The 19,155-nt window shown below is 40.5% G+C and overlaps 1 protein-coding gene across 2 annotated transcripts; it reads left to right on the forward strand.

Annotated features, from left to right (window-relative positions):
- The first annotated feature begins 446 nt into the window (after window positions 1-446).
- ago2 (argonaute RISC catalytic component 2) lies at window positions 447-18,687 on the forward strand. 2 transcript variants are annotated; one of them, XM_041052554.1, is made up of 20 exons: window positions 447-662; window positions 1,964-2,011; window positions 3,131-3,326; window positions 3,433-3,553; window positions 3,666-3,847; window positions 4,389-4,525; window positions 4,624-4,758; window positions 4,901-4,988; window positions 5,224-5,371; window positions 5,463-5,582; window positions 6,574-6,696; window positions 6,865-6,998; window positions 7,397-7,581; window positions 8,357-8,516; window positions 8,688-8,778; window positions 9,285-9,479; window positions 9,618-9,752; window positions 10,090-10,191; window positions 10,315-10,514; window positions 10,677-18,687. In XM_041052554.1, the coding sequence occupies exons 1-20, from the start codon at window positions 644-646 to the stop codon at window positions 10,783-10,785; spliced, it is 2,628 nt and encodes an 875-aa protein (XP_040908488.1). In that variant the 5' UTR covers window positions 447-643; the 3' UTR covers window positions 10,786-18,687. The 2 variants fall into 2 exon arrangements, with proteins under 2 accessions (XP_040908488.1, XP_040908489.1); XM_041052555.1 differs by having other exon boundaries at window positions 3,146-3,326.
- Window positions 18,688-19,155: the final 468 nt, after the last annotated feature.

Consider the following 19,155-nt stretch of genomic DNA (forward strand, 5'->3'; position numbering starts at 1 on the left):
AACTGGCAAGATAGTTCCCCCCCTATTCACATCAACTGTTCAGCTTTACAGCGAAACAAGTGTGTGGCATTTTAAAATTAGCACAGTGCTTGACAGGCTATTATATTTAATGTATCAGAAATGTAAAACACTTTATACAAATAGCGGTACATGTAGTGTCTGTTTGTTTTTCTTTCACATAAGTGTCAAGCTTTGTTAGATGTCACGGATATTAGCTTTTCAACAGCTCAATTTCTTGCCCTGGTAGGATAAACACATCGTCTGTAAAATAAGAATACAATAATAATGTGTAAATCTGTATTTACAGTCCACTGCAAATATGAAAGTTTGGGCTGCTCAACGGGAAGTGACCAAAGACGGAAGTGGAGAGGAGGGAACCCTCTCGGCCTGCATGGGTCTTTTCTGTGCTATCTTTTCTCTCGGCTCCTGTTTTGTGTGTTGGGGGGATGGGGCCGTGCCGAGGATGAGAGACTCCAAATATTTACCACTTGGCTGACTAAATATCTTTATTTCCGAACTGGATTTCATCCCTCGCTCTTGTACATATTAATACTTTTCGAACACGCATGAGTTTAGGTGGAATTTGGCCAAAATAAAGTGGAGTATCTGTACGTCCACGACACACGCTTAAAAAGTCGACAAAATGTATTCCTCTGCTGGAGGTAAGTGCTGTAGCTAACATTAGCATCGGCTAATTGATGCAGCTAGCAAAAATTAACTCAGTAGTTGCAACATTTTGCTGGCACATTGCAGCGAGTCCTTGCTGAAACACAGACTTCACTCCTGTTCCATCTAGCTAGTTATTATAAAAGCCAACAGATCCTTTTGATTAAGAACATCTCGTTCCAATCTTAAGTGGAGGCATTAGTAGTAGAGGTAAGCTTAGCTAGCGTGCAACAACAACGAGCTGCTGTTAGCCAAGTTAGCTTCAGCGGTACCTCGTTTCCTGAACTTGTTGTTAGTTAGCTTCGCGTTGTAATTTCACGAGGTGGGATCGATTGGCGTATATTGTCTCAATAAATCATACAATTACAAACACAGATCATTGTTTTGATTGTCTCGCAGTTTAGCACCACGTAGGAGTTAAAACAACATTTAGCGGCCGACCATGCTACCTAATCTCATCATCAATCTTAGCTATTGTAAGCTAACAGTATCCAACTTTAATAAGGTAGATATGTTACATCGTTTTTGCCCAAGATATAAATTTCCTCACGCCATCAGATTGCTCTGTCAATGTAACACGGACACGATGACACAGAACATATGAAGGATGAAGAGAAGTATGCCTATGAAGTTTGGCTGAGGTGAGGTACAGTTACAGAGCAGCAGCTGACTTTCATTGGGCAAGTAGACTGTTGGATATTGGAGCATTTGCTATTTAATTGAGGTTTTCTCTTAATCACTGACTTTTTTTCTGTTGAGCAACAAAAAGTACAAACAATAACAAAGCTGTATTACATTTCTCTTAGATGTAGTACTTGTTTTAGGGTTTATTTTCTATGTTATACGAGGCATCTTTGTTGTTGCTATACAACTAAAATATAACTTGACATATAACATTAGTCCATTCTCAGGAGAATGGGTGGCTTTGGTACTGTAAGATTGCCAGCTTGCATGGTTTCTTCTGTGTGCATATTGATAAGAGTTTTGAGAAAGTCGCCCTTGATTGTGGACGACAGCGTTGTGGAAGCGATAAGAGAGCAAGACGTACTGAAATGAAGCAAGTGTTTGCAGTGGAAATGTACATGTAAAGATGTTTGGCACTCTGTACTTTGCCTCTTCTTGCTGCCAGCTACGCAAAGAAATTGTTAATGTTAACTTGTTACAAAGTAGTGCAAGCTTTCTGTCCCTTAAGTGAGTCAGGTGTACATTTTCACCACTCTTTATGTTTTAAGTGTAGTGTGTATCAGACCAAGTGGATTTTTGAGCATTCATAACATGTAATTTTTGTCCTCTGTAGCTGCTGAGATGCTTGAGGGACCCCGTTCCTCTGGGTCATTAAGCTCTGGTAAGTGTTTCCCATATTTGGACTGTAAAGCCTTTAACTGGTCTCAGCAGTGGGCCAGTTTAAGTTGTAACATAATTTTTTTTTTTTTTAAACACATTTATTTATTTACTTACTTACTTACTTACTTACATCCTCCAAGCATCACAGTATTTTCATATTCAAAGTATATTTAAACTCTCTGACTGAATAATGAAATTGTCCAAGAAATAGGACATTTCTAATGAAATTCTAAAGAAGACAGTGCCATTCTAGATAGTCAGTTTCCTCTCAGTGCTCCTCATTTTGTTCTCTGAATAGCAGTGGACTTTTACACACTAAGGGCCATTCACTATCACCCACCATATATTATTAGGTTTTATGGGTGTTATTCTGCCTGAATGAACTGAGCTGGACCACAAAGATAAGGCACTTAGGGGGCTGGGGAGAGTGCTCTGTCAGTCTGACTGTAATATCTGAAGTTGCAGATATGTAACACCTCGGTTCAGCATATAGACCAGTAATAATAGCTTATTACATCTTCTCCAGCGTAATAAAAGAAGGACGACACCTCAAAAAGTTCTTTGGGAGAAGAAATCAGGTGTTGATTTGGAGCAGGGAAAGTTGAAATACACAAATAAGCTTATCAATAGCTGACAGTTTGCATTTTGCCAGCCAACTCACAAGCTTAAAACTCACTAAAAGATATTAATCTGGAATATATACTCAGCTGGCAGGTTATTAGGTAAACCAATTTAACACTAATGAGGTCAGATATAAGAATCCTGCAGTATATCTTCCCCTCATGATGGTAGTAATGTTCAGTTTGTGCTGACATTGTTTTAGAGGGGTGTCTGAATTTGTGCTGAAGGTAACCATTAAAAAGAAGACATTTTCTAATGTTTTCTGACACTGTGAAATGTTCATTTAGGAGTAAAGCAAATTTGTATTTTCAGTCACGATCAACTGAGAAACACACGATACTTTTTTCATTTGTGAGTGACATTCTTCAGTTATAGATGTGAGCATACCTCTTATTTATGAGGGGTAGAAACACTCTCCTGGGGCTTTAAGACCTTGGGAACTTCTCTGTGTCTATAAACTGTGATTCTTATTATACGCTTTGTCGTTTTCCGTCAACTGATCCCGACGTTTTAGAACCTCCGTCTTCTCCAGTGCCAGAATATGTGTTCAAGCCACCATCACGGCCAGACTTTGGCACCATGGGCAGGACAATCAAGCTCCAGGCCAACTTCTTTGAGATGGAAATCCCCAAACTGGAGGTCTACCATTATGACATCGACATCAAGCCTGAGAAGTGCCCCAGGAGGGTCAATCGGTATGTGCATGTGTAGAGTTGATCAGCAGCCCCTGGCACGTTGTAGATCAGGGGTTGGAATGTCCCAGCACATTGTGGTAATTTATTTGTTTCATTTTGTTCCCAGTGAAATAGTGGAGCACATGGTCCAGCACTTTAAAACACAGATCTTTGGAGATCGAAAGCCAGTGTATGACGGGAGGAAGAATCTCTATACTGCCATGCCCTTGCCTATAGGCAGAGACAAAGTATGTATGTTACGGGACAACCGGCAGCAATAAAATCTCTGGGAAGCTGCATAAAAATCTGTTAATGTTAATCTTGAAATATTTAAAATTTTCTTGCCCATCTACCACACAGGTGGAGCTCGAGGTGACCATCCCTGGTGAAGGCAAAGACCGCAGCTTCAAAGTGTCCATCAAGTGGGTGTCCTGCGTTAGTCTGCAAGCTCTGCACGAGGCACTAGCAGGACGGCTACCCAGTGTCCCTTTTGAGACCATCCAAGCCTTGGATGTGGTCATGAGACATTTGCCCTCTATGAGGTGGGTCTTTGATTGTTGAACATTGTTTCACAAATGGGAGATGAGTTATTATTTCTTTCATATTTGTTTTAACATGAGCATGAATTGCATGTTTTAGCACAAATTACATATATTTTACATTATTGTTGACCGTTCTTCTAAAGCATTCGACATGATGTGAGGTGCAGATTTACCAGAGTCACAAGCTATACAAAGTGAAAATCCGGTCACATAATATGAATGATTGCTGAGCTGGATTCTAATAAACAGAATTCATTTGCAGCCCTGATAAAGGCAATCCAGCAGAAAGGAATAAACATAGCATAATAGAAAAGTGTCGCACAACCTGGTTTTCATTTATTTCATTTTCTGAGCACACTGTGATTATCTAGCTATAGGCAGAGGTTGGATTATATTTGCCAGCGTGGCATCTTTATGCGCCCTTTATCACAGATAGAGGGCACTTTCTGTTTCTTTATTAAGTGTCTTTCTTTGAACCATTTTGTTGGATAGCTTTTGTTTCTTCAAACATGATAATCAGGTTCCATGTTTTCTGTCAAAGGTATACCCCAGTGGGCCGCTCTTTCTTCACTCCCTCTGAGGGGTGTTTGAACCCCCTCGGTGGTGGCAGAGAGGTTTGGTTTGGCTTCCACCAGTCTGTCAGACCTTCCCTCTGGAAAATGATGCTGAACATCGATGGTAAGTTTCATATTGCTTTAGAAAAAATTGTTTAAAATTTAGCTGTTTCTATCTCGGTTGTTTCGGTCTCATCCCCCGGTGCTTTTTTTCATTCGCAGTTTCGGCCACTGCGTTCTACAAAGCCCAGCCTGTAATTGAGTTCATGTGTGAGGTCTTGGATTTCAAAAGCATCGAAGAACAACAGAAGCCCTTAACCGATTCTCAACGAGTGAAATTTACAAAGGAAATCAAAGGTTAGTAAAGCTCTGGAGCTCATTTGTTAATGGGTCTTTTCTTGACAGACTTTTACTTTGTCGTTTTTCTTTATGAAATCTATTGATATGAAAGGTGGAAAATGCGGTCTGATTTAAATGTCATTGTGATTCCTCCATCCAGGTCTGAAGGTGGAGATCACTCACTGTGGGCAGATGAAGAGGAAGTACAGAGTGTGCAATGTGACCAGGAGACCAGCCAGCCACCAAACGTGAGAATGCTCCTCTGTCTCTTCTGTGATCACATTATTTGAATATGGGGTGTACTGTTGTTGTTTTCACACCTTTATATATTTATATATATATATATATATATATATATATATATATATATATATGTGTGTGTGTGTGTGTGTGTGTGTGTGTGTGTGAAAATTTGTTGAAGCACCTGTAGAGTGAAAATGTTTCACAGGCACACTGAGTGTTTCATTTTGTATATTCCCTCAGGTTCCCCCTCCAGCAGGAGAACGGCCAAACTATTGAATGCACAGTAGCGCAGTACTTCAAAGACAAGTACAAGCTCATCCTGCGATACCCCCACCTGCCATGTCTACAGGTGGGACAGGAGCAGAAGCACACCTACCTACCTCTAGAGGTAATTATCACCAGTGTCTTGTGCTTACAGGATTTTTCTTTTTAGACAAGTGACCCCGTTCACATAAATGTGTTTTGTGTGTCCACTCCAGGTGTGTAACATAGTGGCAGGACAGCGCTGCATCAAAAAGCTGACAGACAATCAGACATCCACTATGATCCGCGCCACAGCCCGATCAGCACCAGACCGTCAGGATGAGATTAGTAAATTGGTGAGTCATTTGTGAGATAAATGTTTGCCAAAGGTAGCTGTGTGCCTGAAAACCACCAGAATCTCAAACCTTAAAGACCCTCGGTTGTCAAAACCTTGGCTTCCACGAGTTTAACAATGTTTTTGCAACAACGTGAGACAGTAAACACTAAAAGTGTTTCCATTGTGCTGCCACATGCCAGGATTCATCAATAATGTTTGCCTGGTGGTTTGGGGCCAATAGCAAACCATGTCAAGATGGTAAACTCCAAGAGCTCACTGCCCCAGTCAGGCCAAAAAAAAAAACCCAAACAAACAACAAAAGCTTGTAATATCAATGTTTGTAGCTGGCATCTGACACATGACTCCCCACAGCCGAGAACTTTGGAACGTGCACATGTGACAGCTGCTCCTGCCAACAAATACGCTTAGCCAACCAGTTGTTGGTTGTCTTGTTTTACTGTCATGACACTGTCGCATTCACAGTGGTCCAATATCAGTTACAACTCAGGATTCAAGGAAAATGAAATCGGTAGCAGCAGAAGAAAAGAAACTTTGATGGACATTGTCCAGCTTTAGTGGACTGCCAAGGTGAGATAAGAAAGTTTCTGTCTGTGCTGCCAGTTTTTGACACTAAGCACAGACTCAGTTGTGTTTGCTGCTTGGCCACTGGAGCAGAGGGTTTGTGACGTTAGTCACGATTGGCTGTTACCTTTCTGACCTATATGCTGATATGTAGATTAACACACACTGCCACAGCAGCGCATTGAGAAAGTAAGGAAAGTTTGAAATAATGATTCGTGATGTTCATTGGTATTAAAAATGCTTGTTGTTTGAGACTATAAACACATTATGTACAAATATGTACAGCTGTTACATTTGTCATACATGTCATGGCTGCGTTTGAAGTGAAGTGAAATTTGAACTTATTACAGTTTGCAGACATTTGGATTAAGTGACAAGCAGAGATATTCATTCATTTAGTTCAACTGTTTTGTTTTTTTTTTCCCCAGATGAGAAGTGCCAACTTCAACACTGACCCTTACGTTCGTGAATTTGGAGTCATGGTGAGAGATGAGATGACAGAGGTGAACGGCCGCGTCCTACAGGCACCTTCCATTCTGTATGGAGGCAGGGTATGTTGATCTCCAGTTTGGGTGTGTTGATTGTGTCCTGGAGTTAATGTACTTCTCATGGATGTAGCTGCAACAAAGTTCATTCGCTGATGTTAAATTTAATTGGAATATCTTCATCTGTTGTGGAGTAATTAGCACTAATAAGGCTGCTGTTGTTACCATTTGCAGAACAAAGCAATAGCCACACCTATCCAGGGAGTATGGGACATGAGGAACAAGCAGTTCCACACTGGCATTGAGATCAAAGTGTGGGCCATCGCCTGCTTTGCCCCACAGAGACAGTGCACTGAACTTCTGCTCAAGTAAGTGAGATACATCTGTTCCAGCACATTGCAAATGTATTTCCTGTTGTCCCGCACATGTGCTTGTGTTGGATTTGGTGGCAGTCACACTGTAATTAGGGGCTGGTGGTGGAGAGTTGTGAGGATAGCTTAGGGCCTGAAACACATCTTTTAGAAGTGCACAAACACGAGGATATATTGAGCTTATTGAGTTTTCTAACTCGGTGCATGTATTAGCTTGGGTTCCAGATGTTGCAGCCAGTGGCTGAACATTTAATTGGCAGAATTTGAATACTGGCACCTAATGTAGTGCAGGCTCAGTACTGGACAGTTTGGTGTCTGCTGATTTTGTTTTGATGTGGGTCCATTACTCCAAACCTCTCTGAACTGTGAATAAAGAAGTTCCTCATCTGTCTCAGAGCGTTCACGGATCAGCTGAGGAAGATCTCCAGGGATGCAGGAATGCCCATCCAGGGTCAGCCTTGCTTCTGCAAGTACGCCCAGGGAGCAGACAGCGTGGAGCCAATGTTCAGGCACCTCAAGTACACCTACCAGGGCCTCCAGCTGGTGGTGGTCATCCTGCCAGGGAAGACGCCTGTGTACGGTAAGGGATCCACTCATACAGTTTATGATTGATGAACATGACATGTTTCCCTCTTCCAGAGATAAGGGGACATCCAGGACATTCATATTTAAAGCCCCAAGCTGTGAGTGGGATCAGCAGGATCAGCTGTGGACATCCTGCTGATCCTGCAGATTAAAATCTTTGCATCAGTTAGAGGTGCTAACAATGAGAGTTTGAGGTAAACTTTATTGCAAGTATTCATGTATTTTTTGACACAACATTGACTTTCTCAACATGAAATTAATTTTTTTCTTTTTAAAGCCCAAATATAAATGACATTTGACTGAATAGTAATGCAGAGACCACATGAAGAGTTATGCTAATTGACATCACAAGCTTTAAATTACAGTTCTTCCTATGGGAAAGCATCTCTTCTTCTAAATGAGCGACGATTTGTGTGATCAGAGTGTGTTATATTTGAAGCCCCGACAGTTGGTCTGGTGAATCTGAACATGGCTGCTGCCTAAGTGCCTTCTGGGAAAGTTTAATGGCTTCTATTTTCTGCTTTAGGAAATAACCACAAGGAAATAAAGACCAAATAAAGATGCATTCTCTCTGTGATTCTTCCCATCTGCTCTCCCTTTTCCTTTCTTTACTCTGTCATTTAAACATCGGTAATCTTATTCCATATGTTCAGAAAAGCCAGACTAAACCAATTACAGTCCCCCGTGGCTGTGATTGGTCAATGTACTCGTGTGCACTTGATCATGTTCGATTAACTGATATCTCCTTGTTGTCCTGATGTGTGTTGTAGCTGAGGTGAAGCGTGTCGGGGACACGGTACTTGGCATGGCCACGCAGTGTGTACAGGTGAAGAATGTTCAGAAGACAACACCTCAGACTCTCTCCAACCTCTGTCTGAAGATCAATGTCAAGCTGGGTGGTGTCAATAACATCCTGCTCCCGCAGGGCAGGTAATACTACTACACCCTGATTTAAATCCTGGAAGTTGTAAAGATGGAGACAAAACCTATAGTATATGTCTTGTTAGCAGAACATATATTGGGCTTTTTCTTTGTTTTGTTTTAAAAAATGGGAAGAATACATTTGTTCTCACCTGTGTCTGCACTGTGTGTTTGTTCCAGGCCGATGGTTTTCCAGCAGCCAGTGATCTTCCTCGGTGCAGATGTGACTCATCCACCTGCAGGAGATGGAAAAAAGCCTTCCATCGCCGCTGTAAGTAACATCACAGCACAACATGAACCACATGGCTTCAAAAAGTAATTTTATGTGGTGTAATGTAAGGGGGCACTCATAGTCCCCAAAATTACAAAGAATTACCATCCAGCTCTCTGCAGCACTTCAGCTTCTTTCAGCTCATTGTATTGGCTTTATGGCCTGCACATTTACTGTGTGGTTGAGTCTCAGCTGATCCCATCAGTCCCTGTAGGCTGCAGTTTCCAGCGAAAAAAGCCACTCTGTGCTACCTACCCAGCACAAAGATAAGCACAGGTTCCAGAGGGTTGATAGAAACCAGCACAGAACTATGAGATGACTGAAAGTTGAACTTCTGAATATTTGCCAGTTAATGTTTCTTCCAGTGGGTCTGCTGGAAATGTTAGAAATTCTCTAGGAAACTAGATTTATTAAAGAATGTATCACTCTTTGATTTGTTTTAACCTTAGATAATTGAGTAATTCCTTTGGTTTGGCACTAAACAATATTTGCTTTCCCTCTTCAAGGTTGTTGGTAGTATGGATGCACATCCCAGCAGATACTGTGCCACGGTGCGTGTGCAGCAGCACCGTCAGGACATCATCCAGGACTTGGCCACCATGGTGAGGGAGCTTCTCATCCAGTTCTACAAGTCCACCCGCTTCAAGCCCACAAGGATCATCTATTACCGAGATGGCATCTCTGAGGGCCAATTCAACCAGGTGATGAGCATGTCAGGGACGGTGCAGAATACAGAACGCCAGATGATACTGACAAATTATTTTAGGCACTAGTCCTACTGGTCTGCTTTCGTTCATCCTCTCAGATGTTAATCTCAAATATTTTTTGAATACCTGCAGGTTCTTCAGCATGAACTTCTGGCAATCCGTGAGGCCTGCATCAAACTTGAGAAGGACTACCAGCCTGGCATCACCTTTGTTGTCGTGCAAAAGAGACACCACACAAGACTGTTCTGTATGGACAGAAATGAGAGGGTCGGTATCGCGTTGTTGATATGAATTTGAATTTTTAAAAGTTTTATAATCAAATTAACTCTAAATTGAGAGCAAGCACAGATGCCTAAGTGGTGTAACATTTCTTGGTACTTAGATTTGGTTGCTTTCTAAGAATAAAAGATAGTAGGAGAAATGTTTGGCTTTGACCAAAGATATTATCATGCACAGGTGGCACCAAGCCAGCTGCTACAGCTGTTGGTGCTCCCTCACACAGCGTCCCCAATTTGGGAACATTATAAAATCCTAAGTCATTTGTTGACACAAGCATTTAAACCCCTATTTGGTAATGGAGTTAACACATTTTACTTTTCTGCAGGTTGGGAAGAGTGGCAACATCCCAGCAGGCACCACAGTGGACACCAAAATCACACACCCATCAGAGTTTGACTTCTACCTTTGCAGTCACGCTGGCATTCAGGTAAAAACAAAAAACAAAACTGAATTTAAAAAAGGGACTGGAGTTTGGATCATCAGCCAAACTGAAGACTGTTAAATGTGTAACACAACAGCAACACCTTCCATTCATTATCTCTCCTTGCAGGGCACCAGCAGGCCGTCTCATTACCATGTGCTGTGGGACGACAACCACTTCTCTTCAGATGAACTGCAGGTTCTCACGTACCAGCTTTGCCACACCTATGTGCGCTGTACTCGGTCAGTTTCCATCCCAGCACCAGCCTATTACGCCCATTTGGTGGCTTTCCGGGCTCGCTATCACCTGGTGGACAAAGAGCACGACAGGTGAGGACTCTAATCTGTTTGCCGTGTTTGCCACCTTGTTGAGCAGCTGTGTAAACATGTATTCTGGTAAATGAAACCTCACTAAATGCTTATGAACACACCAGACAGTGTTAACATTTGTTTTCTTTTTTTTTTTTTTCTTTTTTAATTGTCCAATTTCAGTGCTGAAGGAAGTCATACATCAGGCCAGAGCAACGGCCGTGACCACCAGGCCTTGGCCAAGGCTGTGCAGATCCACCAGGACACGCTGCGTACCATGTACTTCGCCTGAGAGCACAGAACCCCAGGTTGGACGTGGGTGAGACCCCACTGATGGAACACACTAAACCCCCGCTGTCTCGCAGTCAGCTGTAGATAGCATCACAGTGGTTTCACATTGTGATCTCCCTACTTAACAAACCTGTCAGTTACCCACACGTCTACAAATGTACTTCAGCCCCTAACCCACCCAAACCAAGCCAGCTATTAGACTAAGATGCAAAAGAATCCCTCTTTCAGGGGGGATTGAGTTAGAAGAGGTTTTATTTACTTGTTGTGCATTTGTGTGTATTTGTATTTGTTGTAGGGAAATACATGTTGCAAAGTCTGAGAGGAAAAGGAAAAGTTTCTACACTGATAGATGAAATGTACCATTTCTAAACTAGTGCGCAGTAACATTTTACATTGGGGTGGTTTATAATTTAGAATGAAGCTGTGCACCCTCCTTCTCCTGTATTTTTTTATTGTTCGTTATGGTCTTGGTGCTTGAAGGGAGAAGGAGACATCAAAAGATGACGGGGCCCGCTCACTGTTTATATGCCTGATGAATTGCTCCTCTGACAAACATTATTTATCAGCCAATCAAAGCAAAGTGCACTGACCAGAATGGGTACTTTAACCAGGGCAAAAGTACTTAATATATTGAGGGTTGTGTGTGATTTTTCACATAGGGCACTATGTGATGAAAAGTGCCATTCGAGACCACCTTTCTGTCACCATTTCTATGTAAAACTATGAATAATTAGGCCCACATCTGCTGGGTTTTCAGTATTTATCCTTGATTGACATTGGTGACCCATTTTAATGCCAAATCTGGTGACAACTTACTAAAGGATTCTTTGCGTCAGATTTGCCATCGACCCTTGAACCAGCAGTTTATTCTAGGTGAGGGGGGCTTTTAGTGTTCAGATTTAAAGAATAGCAGTTTTATCCTCCTATGCCTCATGTGTTAGTCTGATAACGTTGCACCAGTAAACTAAATTTCCATGCCGAGAAATAGTGTATTGGGACTGGTTCCCAACAAGGACTCCTTTATAATGTACTCTGAGCCGTGTTGATAAAAGACACATAATGTAGAAATCAGCATAGAAGGGAACTGGATGGAATCACTTTTGGTCCCTTCTGTTTTTATAGTCTATTTTAATTTCAATCATTTTTTTTTTGTAATGAATATGCATGTAGCGGACTTATGTTTTAGACATTAGGCATTTGTGATAATTGTTAATTTCTCCCTCTATACACATTAACCCTACTTCTATTTTTTAATGTATATAGCAGCAGAATAGTGTTTTCTGCCGTGTCTTTGTCGGAGCGATATTTGTATGGCGTCTCGATATCCAGGCATTCGGTACAGTGGAGTGAAAGCTGCAACATTTTAGTGTTTAACCGATTGAAATTCCCTAAAAAAAAAAAAACAAACTCTTGAATTATAGTGTTTGCTCCAGGTATTGGGAGCGGTTGTCGCACAAAAGCTTGGGTTTTATGCAAATGACTTTTTGTGAGTCTTTATACTATATATAGTAACGTTGGTCATAAGGTATATTTTGAATAAGCTTTCAGTGGAGGCTGCTGAAAATATTATAAAGATCTTTTTTTTTTTTAAATGACTGGCCCATACGAAGTCTAAATTAACACTGTCTATTTGTATACAGATTTTAAATGCAAATATTTACTTGCCTTCTAAGACTGTTACAGTCTTACTAATAATTCTAGACATTTCCTAACATCTCACCTAAGTTTTACTACTAAGTTAAGCTGGCGAATGTTCACATAGTCTTGATTGGAGGCGAGTAGTCTATATTTTCTAACTATGCATCATTTTTAACCAAGAGATTTAACAGTGGGGTATCTCACATGAATTTGGGTCATTTATAGAGGTAGATAATCAGGGCTTTTATTTTGTTAATGTTTTTTTTGTTTGTTTTTTTTTAGCATGTTGCATTTAGTAGCGTTTCTTAGTGCTTATCAGCATCTTCATGCCTTTCTAACAGCATGAAGTATTTATGTGGTCATTTGTATCATTGTAGATTTTATAGCCTAAAAAATTGGGTGTATCCTTTGTACACACACAATCTTTCTTAGCCAAACAAGATTACAAACTTTTACATGATTACTAATCAAAAGACATGGAAGCACAAGAGGACATCTTGATTCTAGGTGCTAGATGTTTTCACTGTAAACCACCTTAAATCCTCACTGGATTGGTCCACAAAGCTTTGTACTCGTATGCTAAAAGATGCTTCATCACTTTGAGGGTCTTTTCTCTCCCTTGGACGACCTCTCTGTGTTACCCTTTTTAACTCGTTACCTGTAAAGCAACTAGAAATCCGACGGACTGTGTTTGTGGGGCATTCTGAAAATCATGTACTTGATATTTACTGTTATGATGTCAATATTGTTCTTATCGGTGCTGGTCTCACAACATGTAAATTTGGATGCACTTTTGATAGCAGAACGTTGGTGTGACTTCCAATAGATGTGTGTTCCTCAATCGAAGCAGGAGGCTCGGCCATATTGCGTGACACTGGTGTAATTGTATGGAAATGGCCGTGTGTTCTACCTCTTGTTACCTGTTAAAGTGTAATGGTAACATCACACTGCTGGCCATTTCTGTATAATTACCCCTGCTATCTATCTAATTGGCATTGTTTGAGTCTTGCATTGGCAGTAGAGGTTTTAAACGCTTGGTGTGCATGATGGTGAACACGCTTTTTCTTAGTTTATGTAGTTGTGTGATTTTTTTTTTTTTTTCATAGTTTTACTCAAACTGATAAGAGAGAATGTGTTTGTTTTTTTTTCCTTTTTAGGGGGTTTGAGCGTTGAGCTGTACGACCAAATTCTTGAAGTGTGTTTGTATTCGCACACAGCTTTCCCTGCTTACTTTCCTTTAATTCTATGCACCAATGAAATGACAGACTTCGACACCTTGATTTGTTTCTTTTTTTTTTCTCTCCACCTGAGCAGTGTAACAGCAAATGCAAAGCCCACATCAGCTGTGATCATTGCATATTTGTTGATCTGGAAATTGTAAATGTACCCTAGCGGTGCTTTTGGTCAGACTGTTAATTAAAGTTGCTTGTAAGCTGAACAGAAACTAGAAAACAACCCCTGCCTAAGGATCAGACTGAAAGGTAAATCTGATCAGGTAAATTTCACCACGGAACATTTATTATTTCTGTATATAATCTTTAGTTTAAGTACAAGTGTGGCTGGATCAGAACAAATTCATCTTACATGTCAGGTGAAGCCTGTCGTTGGCACTGTACTTGGAAATGTGAATGTCCTTGTCTCTGTGCGAATGCAGGCCTTTGTGATGCTGCCACAAGCGTCCACATAATTCACTTACTCGAATGTTCAGTCTTCAGACTGTCTCTCAAAGGGATGCCTGGGTATTTAGTGTTTTTTGTCTGCGGTTGTTCTCCAGAAGATGCCTGTCATATTATTTGCAAAGTGGTAAAGTTTTAACCGAATGACAAGAAAAGACAGGTTTTGACCACAATACAACAGGTGTCCTAGAAAGTAACTCACTAAAATTCCAAACATCAAGGTGTCATTTTAGGAGATGTGTTTACCTGTTGTCACTGCTTCTTTGTGTTTTTGTTTTTTTTCACATTACCTATACCAGCACCTTAAAATACCAGATCAGAATGGCATTGCTTTTCCTGGAGATGAAACGCAAAACATTTGACAATGTTTTTTTTTTTTTTTTTTTTGCACTAAACAAGAATGGACTTTGTAGCCGTTGCAGCATTAAGAGTATTTATCGGGTGGAAGAATGGCAGCCTCTTGGTTTTTTTTTTTTTTTTTTTTTTTTTTTGCTCTTTTTGTGTAGAAAAGAGCAGCTGGCATTGGTGGCATTTCAAAATTAAAAGATGCACAGCCAAACATGGCCCGAGAGCCTCAACGTGTGCACTCACCTAGCCAACCAACATTCAGCATGTCATCTTTCAAGAAAAAAAAATATCCCGATGCCTTTAAATGTTAATGAAAGTGTGGGACTTGTAGTTGCGTGGGTGGGTTGCCTTTGCATAGTGATGCGGGAGAAAGGTGCTTTATACAAAACAAACTGACAGGAGTTGAAAAGAGCCGATTAGCTGTGGACAGTAAGGTTTCTGTTAGCGCACTGCTTGCTGGAGACGTGATGCCAAAGTGCTGTGTGAGATGGTGTGCTTTAGGAGAAGGTCACAGTCCCTGTTCAAGACCTGCAGTGTGCGTAGAAAACCGTACTGAAATAAGGCCTTGTTTTGACACCACCACAGAATATACATATCAAAATTCAGACGAGGCTTTTCCTTTTTTTTTATATACATCTGCTTGATCATAATGAGCTAAAACCAGAAACGTGTATGACACAAAAGGATACACCAGCCTAGATGAATGTGGCACAACTTTCTAAAGTAAAACAGTGCCCAAGGTGCTCAGTAAGGCATTAAAAATACCTGCTGTGGGAACCCTGACATTATTACAGGTTACAGGATATTTTCTTCCTATATGTAAAATTAAATGCACACGTTCACCTCAGTTTGGCTGTTTTTTTTTTTCGTTAACTTTTGGAGTGGGCAAAACCTGGACGAAGCAGGTTCTAGAAAAGGCTGATTTGTAAATTAAATGGCATATCATAAGCTAATTTAATCAGTTAGTTTTATTTTTGTGATAGCAGTTTTTATTCTGTTGTAGTTATGTTTAAATTTAGGGTTGAACGAGGCAGGGATAAAATTCCTCTAAGCGTAATGATCAGCCGCATTTACTGACTGGCTTTTGAATGGTCTTGGAATTAAAAAAAGAAAAAAGCCTGATTTCAGATGAAGCAACGACCTATACACGTTTATTCCAAACCATTACCCTCTGTATAGTAACGTCTCTCCTCTCTGCCTCTCATCCGTTTCTTGTAGAGAAACTATTGCTGACATAAATAAACCTCTTGTAGAGTAAAACCTATTTTCCTAGCTCCAAATAATAACAATGAATGTACTTAGAGCCTGCGTGGTTTGTGTAACATTGTATAGGCTATCCATCCAGTTCATTTATACTCATGTTTGCTTCTTGTGTGTACTTTTCTTTTTCTTTTGTATTTTGTGTTTTTTTTCTCTTATTTATAGGCTTTAACAGTTGCGGAAAGTATTATTTTTTTCTTCTTTAATACTTCATTGATTGAGATATCGCCCACATCACAGCTGATATCGTTCATCTTTTCACTGATTAACACGAGATAAGCAAGTCTAAAGTTGTCTTTCTCTGCGTGTTGGCTACTGTAGTTTTAGGAGACAAACGTTTCACACTGGTGCAAAGCGTAGTCCTCTTTTCTGTCCTGGCGTCTTGCTTGCGAGAGGTGCTGTAACATAAGAGCTGTTTGCGTGTGTGTATATATATATATGATGGTTGCATTGGTGTGTGATCTTGTTTGCTGTTAGGGTGCTGTTTTCTGCTTAAGCCCTCAGTCTGACTTTTCTGTCCTCTGTCCTTACAGAGTTGTCCTCTAAAGTCCTAAAATCCTCCCAGAGTCTCATTGGTGCAGTGCCACTTGAAAGCAAAGAAGCTAAGGTTTTTGTTTGTAGTGTTCCTTGCTTTCGGTGATTGTATTCCTCAACAGCTGTTTTTGTTTTTTTTCCAGATTTGTTAATGACAGCTTGTGATTTCCATGGCACTCTGTTGGCTTCAGCAGCCATACGTTTCCTATTCCTATTCCTCGTTAAACCTTTCTAAAGCATCACTTTGTCCTCGAAAGTGAGTCTTTATCATGCCAATGTCCACCCAGTTACCTGCAGCCATGTGACACCAGTGTGGTATCCACAAGGTTTTTACACATAGTTTGTCTATGTTTTTTTTTTTTTTTTTTTTTTTTTAAGCTACAAGTCTGAATTATTGAGTACAAATTCAAACGGGGTGCTGGCCTCTAATGTCTCTAATGTCCCACCACATGCAGCTGCTTCGTGTTTTGGTTCTTTAGTGTGTTGTTGCAGTCTCAGACGTATTTAAGAAGGGGAGTATTTTCAAACAGCCCTTCAGTGTAGTTTGAAGTTGTCTTTCTGACATTTTTAGCCACGCATTCATGGTGGTTTTGCAGACGGCAGTGTCGGTCGGGTGGTCGTTAGGTCCTCTGACTATGCCTCTACTACCACCAGCAGAAGATAAAAGTTTTTACATCCACTGGATGGGCTGACACGAGATTTTGCACGTTAGCTTTGTCATTGTGAGCGTGCGTTAGCATCCTGATGTTAGCATTTAGCTCAAACCACCACTGTACCTGAGCACAGCCTCACAGAGCTGGTAGCCCGGCGGCTCAGTTACAATCAGTGTGGTGTAACAAATACTTTGTGGCTGAATTTGACTCATTTGAGCCTCTGTACGCAGCAATTTCAAGCTTCAGAGACGTGAGCTGCTCTGGCAAAAATAGACCTAACGCTGGAGACACAGCAGGGATGGTGGAGCGGGGAAATGCCGTTCTGACTCTGGCAGCCGTGACTGAGCCAGAATGTGACACAGCTGCATCCAGTGGACATTTGGGGTTAAACTTGGGGCTGTAGTGAATCTGACCTTGACTGAGTAGGACTGTTACCGAGCTTCACCAAACCAAACCAATGCCATCCAGTTGACCTACATGCATCCAGTCGTGCAAGACTCGTGTGGGTATTTTTGTATTTTTTTTTTTTCTCAAAGCATTTCTAGTCTTCAGAATAACTTGGCTTTTTATTTACCAACTTGGAAAAAAAAACTACCTCAGAGCAGTGTCAGGTGCTAGCTAATATTAGCCCTAATTTATAATAATGGTAACAAAGTCAAAAATTGTAGTGACCAAACCAATACAAGCCAATATCATGTGAGAGCACTGTTCTTTTCTCGAACCTTAATAAATGGAAAACCAAGTAATCATGTATGACTGGTTGGTTGCTTTAGTTGGTTACATTTTAGGGGACCAAATTTTTTGTAATCAGGAGTCTCATCGTTTCACGTAAGTCCTTCATTTTTCAAAAGACAGTGACAAAAATAACCTAGCACAGCCTGGGGCTCGTTGGTGTGGTGGTGAAATAAACTGCAATCATGACTGGATCATATATTGACAAATGTGCTGTGGTAATATCCATCCACTATGACAGCACGTTAATGTTCCTGAAAAATTTAGGCGAGACTGAGGAATGTTTCTAACGGCGGTGAAGGTTTTTTTTTTTTTTTTTTGTGGAAGGTGTATGTACAGCAATAATGTCAGAGTGCGAGCTGTGGATTGTTGGTAATTATTTGTTCGTGTTTCCTCTTCACGCAGGTCAAGGCAACTCTCAGTAAATATTTTAGACTTTGATTTAGCAGGACTACACTTAGTAAATGGGTAGATAAACGGATGGAACCAGCTTTTCTGTTTTTGTTTTTACCAGAATGTTGAGATATTAAGGTTTCATACTGGATAGAGCCACTCCATGTGATCAAATGCCTACACTTTCTCTGTCGTGTTAACCCAATACTGCAATAAAACCAGGGCGAATGTCCCTGTCTCTTACTCAGTTCGTTTCCACTTTTACTACGATCAGCCAGACAACGCCATTATTGTTAAGGGTTTAGGATATATGTTTTGCATGCGACATTTTACAAAGGGAATATACACATTTGAACAGACTTTACAATGTATCACACCATTGTAAACTTCAACGAAAGGTACATATGAGGTTGTGTGGCAGTTAACTTCAGCTCGTCGTCATTTAGTCTAAACCGAAAACATCCATCGTGTTCGTAGTCGATTTATGTGTGCCTTTTGTGGGATCTCTCTCTTCTCCATCAGCCCCTGCATTGGGTTTCTGAGTCCTTTCTACATAAAGGTTTGACAGAATCTGCTGCGCCACATTTGAAAAAAAAAAAACAAACAAAAAAAAACAAAAAACTTTTGCATTTTTAATTATCATGCAACCTTGCGTGTAGATGCTGCATAGAACGATCAGTATTTGTGTTTTGCACTTTCAAAGCAGTCTCAAAAAAAAAATGCCCACGTGAGGTTGGGCAGAAAGTAAAAAAGAAATAACTGACGAGGTATTTTATGCTATCAATAGGAATTATAAGGAATAATATGACTTTGAAGAGCTTTTCTAAAAAGGTTGATATATCTATATATATTCATGAAGTACCTCATAAGCCTGATATATGCTGCATTGACTTTGTTTTTTCTTTAGTGTACTTCATATTGTCCAATAAAATTTTAATTTTCCCCTATTTGGGAGGGTTGAATGTCACTGCAGGCTGTGCAAATGCCACAACCAGTTAATCTGATAGTCTGTCATAACAGAGGAATATGTTTTTCCTTGTGGCCAAATGATAATGTGTCATTTATGCAATTTATACACAAATCTCATCAGAATATTTCTCAGCTGTCGCCACATCTTTTTTTTTTTTTTTTTTTTTT

This window comes from Toxotes jaculatrix, chromosome 13 (assembly GCF_017976425.1).
Source record: "Toxotes jaculatrix isolate fToxJac2 chromosome 13, fToxJac2.pri, whole genome shotgun sequence".
Taxonomy (NCBI): Eukaryota; Metazoa; Chordata; class Actinopteri; family Toxotidae; genus Toxotes; species Toxotes jaculatrix.